Source organism: Heloderma suspectum, chromosome 3, assembly GCF_057233095.1.
Source record: "Heloderma suspectum isolate Gila_16-S chromosome 3, 16-S_ref, whole genome shotgun sequence".
In the NCBI taxonomy this organism is placed as follows: Eukaryota; Metazoa; Chordata; class Lepidosauria; order Squamata; family Helodermatidae; genus Heloderma; species Heloderma suspectum.
In genome coordinates this window covers 323,708,852-323,725,171 of record NC_139460.1, presented here as the reverse complement: position 1 = coordinate 323,725,171, position 16,320 = coordinate 323,708,852, and the positions used below count along the sequence as shown (strand labels likewise).

At 48.4% G+C, this 16,320-nt stretch overlaps 1 protein-coding gene across 9 annotated transcripts; it reads left to right on the top strand.

The window, feature by feature from the left end:
- The first annotated feature begins 1,799 nt into the window (after nucleotides 1-1,799).
- Nucleotides 1,800-15,829, top strand: COPS7B (COP9 signalosome subunit 7B). Of its 9 annotated transcripts, none has more exons than XR_014789644.1 (8): nucleotides 1,800-1,922; nucleotides 6,514-6,690; nucleotides 8,148-8,223; nucleotides 10,285-10,373; nucleotides 11,711-11,913; nucleotides 12,036-12,141; nucleotides 13,632-13,706; nucleotides 14,574-15,829. XR_014789644.1 is itself a non-coding variant. In XM_084847721.1 (8 exons), exons 3-8 carry the CDS (start codon nucleotides 6,529-6,531, stop codon nucleotides 14,730-14,732), a joined length of 795 nt encoding a protein of 264 aa, XP_084703847.1. In that variant the 5' UTR covers nucleotides 1,800-1,922; nucleotides 2,141-2,252; nucleotides 6,514-6,528; the 3' UTR covers nucleotides 14,733-15,829. The 9 variants fall into 9 exon arrangements, 8 of the variants coding, with proteins under 8 accessions (XP_084703847.1, XP_084703845.1, XP_084703848.1 ...); XM_084847721.1 differs by lacking the exon at nucleotides 13,632-13,706 and adding an exon at nucleotides 2,141-2,252; XM_084847719.1 differs by lacking the exon at nucleotides 13,632-13,706 and adding an exon at nucleotides 2,141-2,285.
- The last annotated feature ends 491 nt before the right edge of the window (nucleotides 15,830-16,320 follow it).

Here is a 16,320-nt window from a genome sequence, read left to right as displayed (position 1 = left end):
TCCCTCTCTCAAAATACTAGAACCCAGGGTCATCCTACAAAGCTGACTGGTGGGAGATTCAGGACAGATAAAAAGAACTCCTTCTTCAACCAGCACATAGTTAAACTATGGAATTTGCTACCATAGGATGTAGTGATGGCCACCCATTTGGATGACTTTAAAAGGGGGCTAGACAAATTCCTGGAGGAAAAGGCTATCAACGGCTACTAGTCTTGATGGCTCTGTGCTACCTCTAGCACCAGAGGCAGTAAGCCTATGTACACCAGATGCTGGAGAACATGGGTGGGAAGGTGCAGTTGCGCTCATGTCCTGCTTGTGGCTTCCTGGTCAACAGCTGGTTGGCCACTGTGTGAACAGAATGCTGGGCTAGATGGACCCTTGGTCTGAGCCAGCATGGCCCTTCTTATGTTCTTATTGCAGAGCTCCCAAAGGATCTCTCCAAAATGGGTGAAAGGACAATAAAATAGCAAATGCAGTTCAATGTAAGCAAATATAAATTGATGCACCCTGGGGCCAAAAAAATCCTAACTTCACATATACGCTGTCGGGGTCTGAGATGGTGGTGACTGGCCAGGAGAGTGATCTTGGGGTCTTGGTGGATAGCTCAGTGAAAACGTTGACCCAGTTTATGGCAGTGTGAAAAAAGTGCACTTCGTGCTGGGATCTCTCTCTCACACACACACACGCACGCCCACTTTTGCTGGCCCTTCACTCCAATAGGTTCTGCCCCAATATCAACTTTTGTTGTTGGTTTTTAAAGAGTTCTCAACCACAAGATCCTACTTTGCGTATCAGGGAAAGGAGTGCTGCCAACCTGGCAACTTCAAAGCTTACTCTCCAAAGCTTACACGGGTAGGCAACTTATGGCCCTCCCGATGTTTTAGCCTACAACTCGCTTCATCCCTCACCGCTGGATATGTTACTTAGGGCTGATGGGAGTTGTAGGTGTTCCTAAATCTATTGGTATAGGGCTTGGGTGTGCCTCCCTCTTCCTGGCATTACAGTTTGGTCCTGTGCACGTATTTACTGAGAAGTCACTCCCATTGGCTTCAATGCATCCTTTTCCCAAGTAGGGGAACACGGGCTTACACCCGTTGGCCTCAATGAGAGGACTTACATCTGAGAAGACATGTATAGCACTGTGCTAAGAGTGTCGTTGAGTTTATTTAGATGGTATTATTTTCTGGCTGTTTCAGTGTGTGAGGACTGGTTTTTGAAATCAGTATGAAAATTTATTTATTTATTAAATTTATTAATCGCCCATCTGACTGGTCACCCAGCCACTCTGGGCGATGTACAACCCCCATAAAACAATTTAAAACAATAAAATCTTACCATATTTTTTTTTTTTAATACCCTAACCCACCCCAAATACGCTATATAAATCTTTTGAAACAAACTTTTATACTGTTGTATTTATTATTACCAACCACCCTGGAATCGACTTGGGTTAAGAGCTGTATATAAGTGTTTTAAATGGGCAAATAAAGGAATACAACATACTTAATGGAAGATATCAAATTTAGGTTGAACGTCTTAAATTTAGCATGGAACATATTAAATAATTTCGAGAACCGCCCTGAGAGCTTCGGCTACTGGGCGGTACAGAAATGAAATGAATAAATAAATACAGAAAATGCGTGTTTGATATAATCAGTCCCGACGGTCAGCCTGAAGACGCCCCGCCGCATCTTTCGCGGCGAGGTTAAAAGCGCCGCCCGCCGCCCAGCACGGCGCCCTCCGGCGGAACCATGGCGCGCGGGAAGCGGTTTCCGCCCGAGCCCGAGGCGGCCGCGGACGCGCCTGCGCGCGCGGCACTCGTGCCGGCATCGCCGTCGTCGCTGTCATGGCGGCCTGAGGAGCGGCGCGGGCGGAGGAGGCAGGCGCGGGCGGGCCACCCGGGCGGGAGCGGCGCCGGGCAGGTCGGTCGGGGCGGGCAGCGGCTGGCGGGGGGACGCGGGGGGCGGCTCGTGCCTGGGAAGGAGGGGACGCGGCCTCGGTGGGCGGAGTGGCCGGGCGGGCTCCTGCCGCCGAGGAGACGGCGCCCTCCGCCCTCGCCCCGCGGGGCCCTGCTCCGGGCGAGGGGAGGCGCCCCCTCCGCGAGACGCGCCCCTCACGGCCCTCCCTGCCCGCCTTCCAGGCGCCGTGTGCCGCGCCTGGGCTGGTGCGCGCTGAAGAACGACACGTTCTGTGCTGTGTCGTGTCGTGTCGCGAGAGAGACACGCGCATACATCTGTGGACACGCAGCCTTCGTAAGCCGCCCAGAGAGCTTCGGCGAGTGGGCGGTATAGTACATGAAATGAAATATACATAAGGTAGACAGACTAACAACGGAGTAATGTCAAAATATATTTAGATATTACTCTGCTGTTAAGTCTACATTTCATGGATATGTGTGTGTGTGTGCGCATGTATATATACACACAATACAGAATGTATGCAGAGCCTCCTTATAGCTTTGCTGTTGTGCCTCTTTATACCTCCCTCTCAGTCCATCCTAAAGGAAATCAACCCTGAGTGCTCATTGGAAGGACAGATACTGAAGCTGAAGCTCAAATATTTTGGCCACCTAATGCGAAGAGAAAACTCTCTGGAAAAGACCCTGATGCTGGGAAAGACTGAAGGCAAAAGGAGAAGGGGACGGCAGAGGATGAGATGGCTAGATAGCATCACCGATGCAATGAATATGGACTTGAGCACGCTCCGGGAGAGAGCGCAGGACAGGAAGGCCTGGCGTGCTGTGGCCCATGGGGTCACGAAGAGTCGGACACGACTGAACGACTGAACAACAACTCCATATATATATATATATATAGAGAGAGAGAGAGAGAGAGAGAGAGCGCGCAGTATTTTTACCCCACTCTTGAGCCAAATAAGGCTCCCAGAGCCACTGACAAAGTTTAATAATAATGAGACAGTCCCTACCCTTAAGCTTACAACCTATATATGTGCTTATAGAGCAGCCTTCCCCAACCTGGTGCCCTCCAGATCTTTTGGACCACAATTTCCAGCATCCCCCACCAGGAATGCTGGGAGTTGTAGTCCCAACACATCTGGAGGGCACTACACATGCGTGCGCGCGCGCGCGCGCACACACGCGCCCACACACTCTATATATGTGTATTCTTCACAAAGGGTTTTTCTTCTTACTTGCTGTTGACCCCAAAGCACTTGATGAGGGGAAGTGCTTCATGTGTTTCCATTCCTCTGCCTCGCCTTCTGTGCCTCCCTTTGACCAGGTACCCACTACAAATCCTATCCTGCAACTCAATGTAGAGGTACTTCAGTCTTGATGTTTTTTACACACGCTCTCCTTTAAAAGAAACCATTGACTGGTGTGTGTGGCTTGCTTAGGAACAACCTTATCAGAGCTATCCTAGAATTACTTCCAAGTAGGTGTGCATAGAATTGCACACTGAAGCACTTACTTCCAAGTAAACTTAAAGAGGTGTACATGCATGAGAGAAATTATTGACTTTGATTTTCATGAGCATTTGAATTTATTCTATTAGAACATTTATAGCTGCCCTTGTGGTGCAAATGCACCACTCCGGGCAGCTTTCAACATTTAAAAATTACAATTTTGTGCAAAGAACAATTTTAAAAATTGACCAAGTAGATAGGGCCAGGGGTTAAAACAAAAGCCTGCTGAAATGCATACATACAACAAAAGTTTGCTGAAATAAAATGGTCTTCAACAGCTGATGAAAAACGGTGAGGGAGAGAATCAACCACGCTTCCTGAGGCATTCCACAATTAGTGTGCAGCTGCTAAGAACGTTCTCTCTCTCTTTCTCATTCCACTCAACCATATTTCCACCCTAAATGGGACATAGAAAAGGGCCTCTTATCTTCCTGTCTGCTCCCTAAAATATGAAGAAGGCAGTCCTGGAGATAACCTGGAACGCAGGCTGAGGAAGGCTGGAAGTGTGTGTGTGTGTGGGGGGGAGGTTTCCCGTTGAAACATGCATAGGATTGCACCCTTAGGGCTTTAAAGGTAGTTACCAACACTTTGAATTGTGCCGGGAAGCAGATGGATAACCAGTGCAGGTATTACAGGTTTGATGTAACATGATCCCATGGGCAAGTGCCCTGCAACATCCTTGCAGCTGTGTTCTGGACCAACTGAAGCTACCCAAACTCTTCAAAGGTAGCCCCATGTAGAGTGTATTGCAGTAATCCAACTTGGATGTAACTAAGGTGTGTGTTACTGTGGCTAGATTTGACCTGCTCAGGCACAGCTGGTGTACCAGCTGGCCAAATGTACTCCTGGCCCCAGGCACCGCCTGGTCTAAAGCCAAGTCCAGGTGCACTCCCAGACTGTGAACCTGATCCTTCAAAGGGAGTGCTATCCCATCCAAAACAGATTGAATCCCTATTCTATCTCTTCCTGACCAGGAACACCTCTGTCTTGTCTGGATTAAGCCTCAATTTATTAGCCCTCATCCAGGGCTAACATAATTCTCTCCCCAATCCTGGTCCACCCCCACCATTCATGGTGCAGAGGTTGGGTCCTGCCTCTCTATTAATGAGCTTTTAAAAAACATTCAGGTGTTGGCTTAAGGGAGATGATGATTTGTGGGAACAGTAAGAAGGGAAGAGGTTTAGGGTGATCAGAAGCAAAAAAAAATAAAAAATGTTCAGATTAATATGTTAGGAATTCAAGATAGTGCCTTGGAAGGCTTCCAATAATTCTTCGCATCCATAAACACGTTTCTGGGATGCCCTCCTCCTAAACCTCTTCTCTTAGTTTCAAATCTGCCATTTTCCTTGCTCTTTCTCTAGTGCTGCTTTTCTGGGCTTAGGCCCTTTGTTTTCCTGCTGGCCCAGCAATTTCCTGTAACCAATCTAGGCTGTTCTCTGCGAAGTTTTTTCCCCTGCCAAAGCACTTTTGCCCAAGCCCACTTCAGCATGAAAAGCTAAATTATTGGCATCTAGCTTTGGTAATAGACTAGATGAGAGCCAATAAACTGAAGTTCAATCCAGACAAGACTGAGGCTTTGCTGGTGGGAGGTTTCCCTGTCCAGATGAGGGAAGTGACTGGCTCTGGATGAGGACACACTTCCCCTGAAGGAACAGGTGCACACCTTTGGGGTCCTCCTGGATTTGTCATTGGAGGCTCAGGTGGCCTCTGTGGTGCAGAGTGCCTTCTACCCGCTTTGATTGGTAGGCCAGTTGTGACCCTATCTGGGTGGCAATAGCCTAGCATTAGTGGTCTATGCTCTGGTAACCTCTAGGTTAGTTTACTGCAATGCCTTGTATCTTGGATTGCTTTTGAAGATGATTCAAATACTGCAGCTAGCGCAGAATTTGGCAGCCAGGTTGTTGACTAGGACTAGGCAACGTGAACATATAAACCCAGTCTTGGCTCACCTGCACTGGTAACCAGTTTGTTTCCAGGCCAAATTCAAAGTGCTGGTTTTAACCTATGATACCCTACATGGCTTAGGACCCCCATACCTCAGGAACTGCCTCACCCTGTTTAAACCCTTCTGTGTGTGCCCCCTCCAAGAGAAACTTGGTGGGGGTTGTCAGTTGAGGAACAGGCCTTTTCTGTGATAGCCCCATGTTTATGGAATGCTCTTCCCAACAAAGCTTGTCTGGCACCGATGCTGTCATCTTTTTGGTACCAGGCAAAAACATACTTATTTTCCTAGGCATTTGGCCCAATTGTTATGGGTTGTTTTTGTGATGTTCATTCTAGGCTGTGAGCAGCCAGGAAGAGGAAGGGAGATGTGTACTTGTGGATGAACATGTTTCGTATTGTTTTTAGATCATGTCTTTATGGTATTTTTATTTGTATTATTGGGCTGATTATGGTTTATATTGATTTGGGGGTTTTATTTTTACCTGTTATATTAATCTTGGATTTCTGTATTGTGTGTGCAAGTCACTTTAAGACTACTTTTTGCAATCGGAAGCAATACATACATTTAAGAAATAATAATAATTAGCAATAATAATAAATGCATGAGTAGGTGCTGTGGCTGAAATGGTTATCTACAACTATAGCTGGTACAAAATACTTCTAGTGGTCTAAGTGCCTGAGACTGAAGATTGCATCTTGCATGACTGCTTGGGAGGCATAAATGTGAAAATCCATGAATGTGTAATTTTGGATTTTCAACAAATGTCCTTTCTTGGGCAGACAATGCATCTCATGAGCAGGAGTTGGGAAGCAATTCTGAAATTAGTTGGATGGATTATAATTCTGCCTTTGTTTCCATGCTTCTCCAGACCTGGAGATATTCATCCCAAGGGTACACCCAAGGCCCTGAGTTGGCCCACGTTCTTTGTTTGCTTTTTCCCAGCCTCCCACAGGTGTATACTGAGTTGTTTAATGTTGAAGTTGCGCTGCTTTCTGCATGAATAGACTTCTTGTTTCTCTTGGATTACATTTTTTGAATAAGAAACGAAGCTACGATGCTAACATTTTCCGTCCCGGCCATACTTGTTGTATATACCTTCTGAGTAGTGTGTTGAATAGCACTTATCCACTCTTTCTCTTTTGTAGGTTAAAGGATCTAGAATGGCAGGGGAACAGAAACCATCCTGTAATCTCCTTGACCAGTTTATTTTATTAGCCAAAGGCACCAGTGGATCAGCTCTGACTGCCCTTATCAACCAAGTGCTGGAGGCTCCTGGGGTTTATGTCTTTGGAGAGCTACTGGAATTAACAAATGTGCAAGAGGTGTGTGTGATGACTTTGGGCAGGGAGCTGCCACCACAATCCCAGTGATGGAGCTTTTGCTTTGTTTTCCAACAGAATCGGGCTTCTGGTAGCTATTTGGCAGGCTGTCAGGAACACCATTCTGCAGGGAAGCAGGGCATGTGAAGGGGGCCATCCCCATGCCCCGTTTCTCTGCAGAACCAGCGATAACCAACTCCACTCACCCCAATCTTTGCCAAACAGCACTGTCATCTGATCACTCCTCATGAGGAAAGCAGGCCCTGTAACATTCCATCTGAATTTGAAGGAGGCAGTTGCTTTGCTTGATTTCTTAAGGTACCACAAGAGGAGAGATCTCAGTAAAGCAAACCTGGATTTCTGTATGATGAAGTGAAAGGGCTGCCACTGTTCAGAGGCTGCTGACAGCATGACTTCGGAAGAGACCCAGCCTGAAAGTAACCGCCTCCTTTTGCCTTCCAGAACTTGCCTGGGTAGCATACCAAGCTTGGAGACCCTAAAGGATCTCAACATGTATACTGGGCTTCTCTAGAGGACTGCAGGCAGTTGTCAGAGGAAGCATAAGTCCTCCCACCCACACCAATCAGTTTCCAAGGTGTGCGTAGCTTGGGCCATGGGGCAGAGTACTAACCTCCCATCTTCCAGTCAGAATAATGCATGAAGTTGTGAGAGCTGGTGTAGTGTAGCAGCTAAAGATACTGAGCTACAAAGCAAGAAGTCCCTGGTTGAAATCTCACTTCTGTCAAGAACTCACTAGGTTGCCTTAAGCAAGTCACTCTCTTTCAGCCTCAGTCCCCCCATCTGCATTATGGACTACAGTAATACTGATGTACCTTACCGGGTTGTTGTAAGGCGTACAGCTGGAAAATGCATGTGAAGTGCTATACAAATATTAATGGTTGTGTATTAATGGAGTGCTCAGGATCATGGATGCTGTTTGTAATTGTTCTTAAGCCATAGAAAATGGCAGTAAAACCTGCTGTACCTGCCCATGGGCCCTTAGAGTTCTGCTTCTTGTGTTGTACTTGGTATGTGTTTCCTCCAGGCCAGGGCAAGAGGAAACAGTGGTATCCAAAGTTGTCTTTATCAAGTCTTGCAACTGGGGCAGTAGGAAGGTTAGATTCAGCACTGTTGCATCGATTTAGAACATAGTTTCCCATCTGATGCTCAAGTACGGTCCTTTGCAGCCTGCAAAGCTGACGCCGTCCATATGCCAGAAGGGTATATGAAACATAGTGCAATGTTACATACTTATTCCGATTAAGATTTTGCACCAAACCTAGAATGCAGGAAATTCTGGCACTGAAACAGCTACCCTTGTGGAAGGCCCCGTGCTGTCTCCTTGACTTAAGCAAGCTTGCAGTAATGTAATTTGATAAGCCCTGGAATAGTCTAACACTTGATTAGCCATAGATCAATAGCCCTCTAATGAGTCTCTTCCTTTTTCTTCTTGTGTGCAGCTTGCCGAAGGGTCTAATGCTGCTTATTTTCAGTTGCTGAACCTTTTTGCCTATGGAACATACCCGGATTATGTAGGTAAGAGGCAGCTGGTATTCTAGAGCATGTGTTTAACCAGGGTGGGGGAGACATTCTCATCTATGTGTGTGCTACTTTCCAATTTCCTTCCTTGGCCAAGGTGGTTCATGGGAGATCCTACAGGCAAAATTCCATGCCTTTTTGGGTGGAGCTCAGCTCTAAAACAGGAGATGGCTTAACAAGACCAATCTCCAGCGAATGTTTGTTTGATTTCTATCCCCGCTTTCAATCGCCAAGGATCGCTAAGGTGGCTTACATAAAATAATGAAAATATAAATACATTAGGGCTGCTTCTACCCTTCCCGACATAAAGCATGGCACTGGTATATCATTTCCTCATCTCAGCCTCCCACCCCCAGTTTTCATAAGATTCTTTTTTACTGTGCCCACTGCCTTCCATCCCATCTCCCTCCTTCCCCTGACTGCTGGCAATTGGATCATCAGTTATCTGCCTGCACACTCCTTGCCTCCATTCCCACAGGACTGCAGGTGTTTTCATTTTCCAAGGGCAAAGGAGGAGGAGTCAGGTGCAGCTGCTGCACAATGGCAGCTGGATGTTCTGTTCACCTTCCATTACACTTTCATTCAGTCTCTCAGTTCAGTTACTTCATGTCCACTTCTCCTCTTCCTCTTTCTGTGTTCTCTCTTGAAGGCCCCCTTCCCCTCCAATGGATTTTACCTGCTCTTGCTTTTTCAGTGTTGGCACTGAAGTATTTCCTTGGATAGCGCATTATTTTTCTGCTCTGTGCCCCATGCACAACGAATGCTGAAGCAATACGAACGTATGGAGCTGCTGCACAGAGTCAGACCACCGGCCCAGCGCTGGCTAGGAGCAGCTCTACTGCCAAGCCTGGCTGGGATTAAATCTGGGACCTTCTGCATCCAGAGCAGGTGCTGTGCAATTAAGTTATGGCACCTCCAATAGGTTAATAGGCAGTCATTTACCATAGCTGAACTGATTTGCCTGAACACCTTTCAAAGCCCACGCTCTTCTGAAATTTATTTATTTATTTATTTTATGTATTTATTTCATTTCTATACCGCCCAATAGCCGAAGCTCTCTGGGCGGTTCACAAAAATTAAAACCAAACGGCACACAATAAAAAAATATAAAATATATAGAACATTAAAACCGCAATATAACCACAATATTAAAGCCACAATATAACAATACAGCCACAATAAAAAATTTCAAGGGCAATGTAAGATGGTCCAATATGGAGGATTTGAAATGGTCCTATTTCAAAATCTGCCTTGTTAATAATTGGGGCCTAAACTCGATTTTCATCCAAATGTACTATAGGTGGCTGTGAAAGTTGCCGTACATTCTTCTTGAAACTTTTTAAAGTGATACCTCTTGTAAAAACAGTTCTCACTTGCTCAAAGTAACCTCAAGCCTTTTGTCCCACGTGTGAGGGTTCAGCATTTCAACGTAACCTGCGTAAGTGAGGGGCAAAACCAGTGTTGTTTTGTAATTAAAACATTCAAACACTTTGAGTGGTGGGCATCATGTATGACCCTGAATGGACTTACTGATTAAGCACAATGAGATGGAGGGAACGTCAACATTAGCAAACCTTGGAGGACATCTGTACAAGATCCATGAATTCTGGGCCTTACATGACTCTCTAGCATGTGATCTTTCAAGTGATGCCTGTCTGCTTTCTACGAGTCCGGCAATTCACACCCAATGTCATACTGCTCAGAGTTCCATCTTTTTGTTTAAAAATGTGAAGAGGAATGAGTGGATGCTGGAAACAACAGCACCCTCTTGTGTAGATTTTTCACGAACTGTGTAGGTTGCAGCTTAAGGAGAGTTCGAGCCTCATCCGTCTGTCCTCCCTTTTTGGTTATGAATATAGTTACCCGGTCAAATGACACTCTATACTCTTCCCTTCAGAAGCAAGCATTCTGTTAACTGCCCCATGCGTCTCCATTTGCCAATGCCTAGAGGGAAATGGGAGAGATTGCAGCATATAAATGTATAAAATAAACAAATGGTGTTGGGTAATTCAGTTTAAGGCTGTTGTCTGATTTAAACATATTCAATTTCTTGGGCAGCAAACAAGAATAGCCTCCCGGAGTTATCAGGGGCCCAGAAGAACAAGTTGAAGCACTTAACTATTGTCAGCTTAGCTTCCAGAATGAAGGTAAGGTACTGACATCTTTAACTAAGACCAGCTGTTTTGTGAGGAGCCTCCTAGTACACTAGTGATACATACGCTTGTGCATGCAGTGAACTTTGGGGAATCATAGAGGAGCCACAGGTTGTAGAAGAGATGTCCAGGGACTGAAACATTAGGGCCTTCAGACAGATTTTAAATGGTGGGGGAAGCAGACAGAGCAATTGGTGAACTGCACCTTGTGTGCCAGAGTCACTTCCCCTCTCTTTGACAGTTGGGATGGGAGCTAATCGGATGCCTCGATCGTTTGTTCCCTGCCCTCTCTCCCAAGCCATAACTTCCCGGCTTCAAACCTTGCGTCACCCACGGACTGCTATGTAGTCATGAGCAGTTCTGTCCACAAAGTGAAATAATGACCCTGCCCCATTATGCTGTTCCAAGTGAAGCAAGAACTAAAGTGTTTTTTGCATGGACTATAGTATGTGGGTTTTGAGTAATAGTAATAGGCGAACACTGGGTGCAGTTCAGCAGGTAATGCTGCTTCAGCACGGCCTTCGTGCACTTCAAAGGCATTTTGCCTTCCAGTTGGTTCAATATAGGCACCTGTATGGGAGAAGTATTGGGAGGTGCATCCCACACCCCCTCTAATAAGGCAAAGAGTGACACGCCCTAGCAGTGTTGACTGCATTTCCACGTAACTAACTTGGGCTGGGCCTTTTCCTCTTTTGAATTTCTTTTCATCTTTTGAAATCTCTTGAACTTAGGCCCTCGTCTTAACTGTCCTCTGCCTTTGGGGATCCCCCGCTGCATGCTAGCCGTCTGGTGGGTGAATGAGTGGAGTTTTTCGCATGCGGAGGCGTGTCCTGCTGCACCTGCATGCCTCAGTTGGCTCCAAGCTGTATTAAAGCTTTTCTATGATGAGTGGTGTTGCCTTCCCCCTCACCCCGGTCACTGCCCAGTTCTCTTGCAAGGCAGCAGGGCCAACCTTGCTGCTTGAAGCTTGAGCTGAAGCCGTGGTGCTGAGCAGCTCTTTCCTCCAGCTGCTGCTCGCCCATTTCCCTCTGTGAGCAAATGGTGCTGTCACTACTGCTTCTCTTCCAGGATCAGTGGTTCAGTCCGAGCATGGTTGACCTCCACGCCCGCATCCCACAGATACCTTCACACATGTACATGTGAAACCAGCATTTGAGCAGCTAAGCTTTCATTGGCCCCTGTTGGACAGGGAAGCTGGCATACATACTGTTCAAAAGGGAACAGTGTCTCCGATTGCGTCCTTTAATAAGAGCAATGTTCAGCTTGGGATGAGCCTGTTGATCTGTGTCCTGGAGTGACAGCGTCTCACCTGAGCTCTCCTTTTTCCCCAGTGCATTCCTTACTCAGTGTTACTGAAAGACCTGGACATGCGGAACCTGCGGGAGCTGGAAGATCTGATCATTGAAGCCGTTTACACAGACATCATCCAAGGGAAGCTAGACCAGCGTAACCAGGTGCTAGAAGTGGATTTCTGTATTGGCAGGGACATCCAGAGGAAGGACATCAGCGACATCGTAAAAACGCTTCATGAATGGTAAGCTGCCACCTGGCGGGCCCCCAGATTTCGAGGCTCCCCGCGCCCCAATGCAGGCAGAACCGCCATTTCTCCGACTCGTGTCATCTCTCTGACGTTGACTGCAAGTGTTGTGTTTACAGGTGTGATGGGTGTGAAGCCGTTCTGTTAGGAATTGAACAGCAGGTGCTTAGAGCCAACCAGTACAAAGAGAACCACAACCGAATTCAGCAGCAGGTAGAGACAGAGGTAGGTACTCCGGGCCAGTGAAGTGCTATACTTGTCAAAGCAAGAAGCAGCCCTCGTTTCCGGACACGCCTGAGCAAGTACTTTGGGATGCTCCCTTGCCCACTTCCCTCGGTTCCCCTGAATCAGAGATGCGGAACGTGTGGCCCTCCAGATGAAGCTGGACTGCAATTCCTATCGTCCCCCCACTGTCTGTGCTGGTGAAGACCGATGGGAGTTTCAGCCCTACAACATCTGGGGGGGTCACACTCTCCCCACCACTGCCCTGTATCCTGTCCTGTTGCTCTAACAAGCCTGCACGATGGTCACACTTGGGCTGCCAAAGAACTGGTGTCTCAGTTCAGTCCTGAAGTTTGAAAATTCTGCTCAGGAGGGCGCCCGTTCCTCTATTGGCCTCTAGAGGGCAGTACATACATGAGGTTTTCGCGGTGGCTGACTGAATTTTGAGGTGAAGCCGCTGAAACTACTGCGAAAAAAGCGATCCTTCAAAAACTCCTAGCGTACTCCGCGCAACCCTTTCTTAACCCTGTATTTCCCCCCTTGACTAGTGTTTCTGGCCTGTGCTTTGCCCCGGTTGTTTAGGAGCTGACAATACTTTATATGCAAATACATGCAACCAGACTCCAATTGCCTCCCCTTTCTCCCCTTTTCCTGTTTTGGGAGAGGGCAATTCGGAGCACAGAAGCAAAAGGATTCAGCTGCCCCTCTCTGCTCTACAATCTCCCCTTCCTGTAGTGGCTTTTTCTGGCAATATATATACATATATTTAATGCCATCAGGGTTAGTCTTCCCTGGCATAGGTTTCCCTCACTACCTTTTGTGGCTTGACGTTTCCTTCCAGGTGAGGGAAGAAGCCATGTGGAAGGATAAGGCCCAGGAAGGGGCTGCCAAGGGCAAGAAACCCCATTATTTATTTCTTTTCCCTGTCCTCCTATCCCGAGAGATTACACTGTGGCCAAATGTAAGTGGCTGCATGCTGCTATTCATTTATAATCCATCTCTGCAAAACATCCAGCGTTGCTTGCTATATCCAAGTCCTCTCATTCTTGTCTTTGCTCTGTAGTGCTTCCTCTTCTTTATGTGGAGTCCCTGTTACTTTTTGTCTCCTGCACCCCATATTTTCCAGAACTGAAAAGTGCTGCTGCCAGTGGAGGCTGGTGGCTCCGATGTCACTGGGGCAATGAATCCGCTCCGGGTTTCGGTCAGAACTCTAAAGGAGATAGCTCCTTTAGAGTTCTCACTGGTTCTGACTGAAATCTGGAGCGGATTCACCACCCCGGAGCCACCAGCCTCCACTGGCCTGCTGTAATATGTTCCTCAAGTATGTCTCTCTCCGTTCTGCACTGCCTTGGTAACACAGCCTGTGATTTCTTTGGATTGGGGTGGGAAGGGGAGACAACAGGTCTGGCGGCCTTACCCTTTGTAGGACAAACATGTTCTCAAATTTCTCGTAAGCTGTATCCTTATGCATAACTTGCACTGTGCACCCCTAGGTGCCCTCCTGAGATCCTCCAACATCCCAGGATGCTGTGCTAAGAGTCAGTTGACCATGTCTACATCATGACGAGGCAAGAAGAACCTTTAATGTCACAACTTGTTCAAAGCTTGCTGATGACCCAGGAATTGGCGGGAAGGTGGGCTTGGGGACCACTCAGAACACCGTCACTGTACCACCACCAGAGATAATGGTACCAGCGTTTCAAGTACAGAAGCATTCTCCTGGACAAAATGGTGGTGATAATATGATGCTCCCTCCTCTCCTTCTTTGATGCTCTTGCAAATGAGAAGCCCGGTGATAGTAGCAGATGCAGGAGGCAAGGAGTCTCTGGCTCCCCGGAGACCCATTGCCTACCAAAGCTGGCTGGAGCTGTCAGTCTCGTCTTCCCAGAATTGAGGTGGCTGGAAAAGAAGGCGCTGAAGCTCAGTGGTAGAGCACCTGGTCTTCATGCAGCAGGTCCCAGGCTCGGTCTCTGGCATTTCCAGTTAGAAAGGTCAGGGCGCAGGTGGGGCGCAGGTGAGGCCGTGGAGAGTTGCTGCCAGTCAGCGGAGACGATCCTGGACTAGATGGCCAAATAGCTTGCACTGGTCTAAGGCAGCTTCCTTTGTTCCTGTGGGCTGCATTTGGTTTCTAGCTTTCCAGAAGCTTTCAGGCTGGTCCCAGAAAGTTGCCTTTCTGCTGGAAAGCTTCCGGCGAGGGAAGGAGAGGCAAGGTCTGGATCAGGCCAGAGTTGTTGCCTCCCTCCTTCCAGCTGCTTTGTCTGCCTGAAAGGGAGCGAGGGCTCTGTGTCCGTGAGCACTCCGATGCCAGAGGGCTTCCTCGCCTGATGCATGGCACCTAGGGAGCTGGTGGTCAAGGGGTGGGGTGCATCTTGCTGCTTCCTCCTCACAAAGAGCCTCCCTCTCTCCTCTCTCCCCCTCCCTTCCCTTCCCTGCAGGTCACCAACATCAAGAAGACGCTGAAAGCCACCGCCTCCTCCTCAGCCCAGGAGATGGAGCAGCAGCTGGCTGAGCGGGAGCCCCCCCCGCACACCGAGCAGCGGCAGCCCACCAAGAAGATGTCCAAGGTCAAAGGGCTGGTCTCCAGTCGCCACTAGTGCCCGCAGGAGGGCGCAGCTCGGGCCCCGCGAGATTCCGGAAGGAGCTGCCCCAGGCCCCCTGAGGGTTCCTCAGGCTGGGCCCCCCGCTGGAGTCCGACTTAAACCAGCACGGGACGCTTCCAGGCTCCTTGACATCCGGCGTGGCCCTTGAGCCCCAGAGCTTCTTATGGGGAACTTGAGGGCACAGTTGATTATTCCCAACTTAGGGGCAGGAAACTGAAATAAGGCGCGACTCCAGTGAGGTTCTCATGTGGCAAGCAATGGCCTCCTCTCCAACCATCGGCCAGCAGGTGGCCGTTCTTGCGCCTGGCTGCAGCCCTCGGCAACGTAGCTTGCAGGTTGGCAAGATTCGGCTTCTGGCTGGGAGAACTGGAGGGAGGGATCTCTGAAATTCACCCCTGCCTCTGTCGCACTCCAAAGGGAATGGGATGCTCCTGGCCCAGGCATGGCCTTTCGTCGCTACCTTATTTCTTTCCCAGTTCCTTCGGCGTTTATCTTAAGGTGCAACTCTCTACCTCACGCTTGGAGGGCCAGAGTTCAGGCTGGGCTGTGTTTACTTGCCACCTGCTTTGCTGCCCTTCTAAGCCCAGGAGACTGGCTGCTGGCTTTTAAAGCTTGTGTCTTACAGCTCTGAAGCAGAGGAGGGCGGGGCGAGGCATTGGGGGTAAAGCTGCTATTTCAGTCTCCTCTTGCTTCGTCCTCCCCTCCCTGACTGTTATTACAAGGGGCAGGGTTGCCGAAGTTGTGCGTTCTCCGTGCGTTCCGTGGTAATAGTTTCTTGCCTCCTGAAACCTTTGAAGTGTAACACAGTAAAACCTCCCTGGATGAGAGTGAGCTCTGTGGTCCCCCCTTTGGGCAGCTGTGCCGGAACCTTCTGACAGAGGCAGCAAAGGAGTCCCATGTTGGCCTCTGCTAGGCTGTCAGAACTTGAACTCCTTTCTGGTTGTATTTGACCCTCTTTTTTGTACATTTGTTGGGAGGCTGGAGCATTTCAGTCTTTTTTATTTGATATTTGTTACAGGTTGATTGAAGATGACTTGGTCAGAAGGATTGTTTTCTTTTCTATTAAAAAAAGAAGTTAGCATTGAAATTCACATGGCAGGGTGGAGAGTCAGCATTTTTAGTTAAGCAAATTCAGACTTCATACTGTCGCACAGCACAGCAGCTGCAGGGCAGTGTCTTGGGCAGGGCACGGCAACTGGACCGGGCTCTGCAGCGCAGCATCCTTCCCCAGGCAGTCTGGGGCAGTGGCGGCTGGTGGCTCCGATGTCAGTGGGGCGGTGCATCCACTCCGGGTTTCAGTCAGAAGAACTAGTCAGAACTCTAAGGCAGCTGTCCAAGGTGTGAAGCACTGGTCTGGGAGCGGGCATCTGCCTTCATTTCCCCTCAGCTCCTCGAAGGGCACCGTGATGACAGCCTTGCAGGGAAGTCTATAAAAGTTACTCCCCGCTGCCCCCCAAATGTATATTAGTCAACCTGTTCATACAGTGATAGTCCTTTGTGGCACCGTGATGGGCTGAAAGGAAGAAAAGCACCAACTGTCCTCTTAAGAGCAAACATTTTGTAACGTAGGGCGCAATCCCAT

Bases quoted from the DNA above. Each gene is read 5' to 3' on its own strand.
- COPS7B (XM_084847716.1), top strand. From the start codon at position 6,529: ATGGCAGGGGAACAGAAACCATCCTGTAATCTCCTTGACCAGTTTATT. The intron at 6,691-8,147 runs GTGTGTGTGATG...TCTTGTGTGCAG, and splicing joins AATTAACAAATGTGCAAGAG to CTTGCCGAAGGGTCTAATGC. The intron at 10,374-11,710 runs GTAAGGTACTGA...CTTTTTCCCCAG, and splicing joins GCTTAGCTTCCAGAATGAAG to TGCATTCCTTACTCAGTGTT.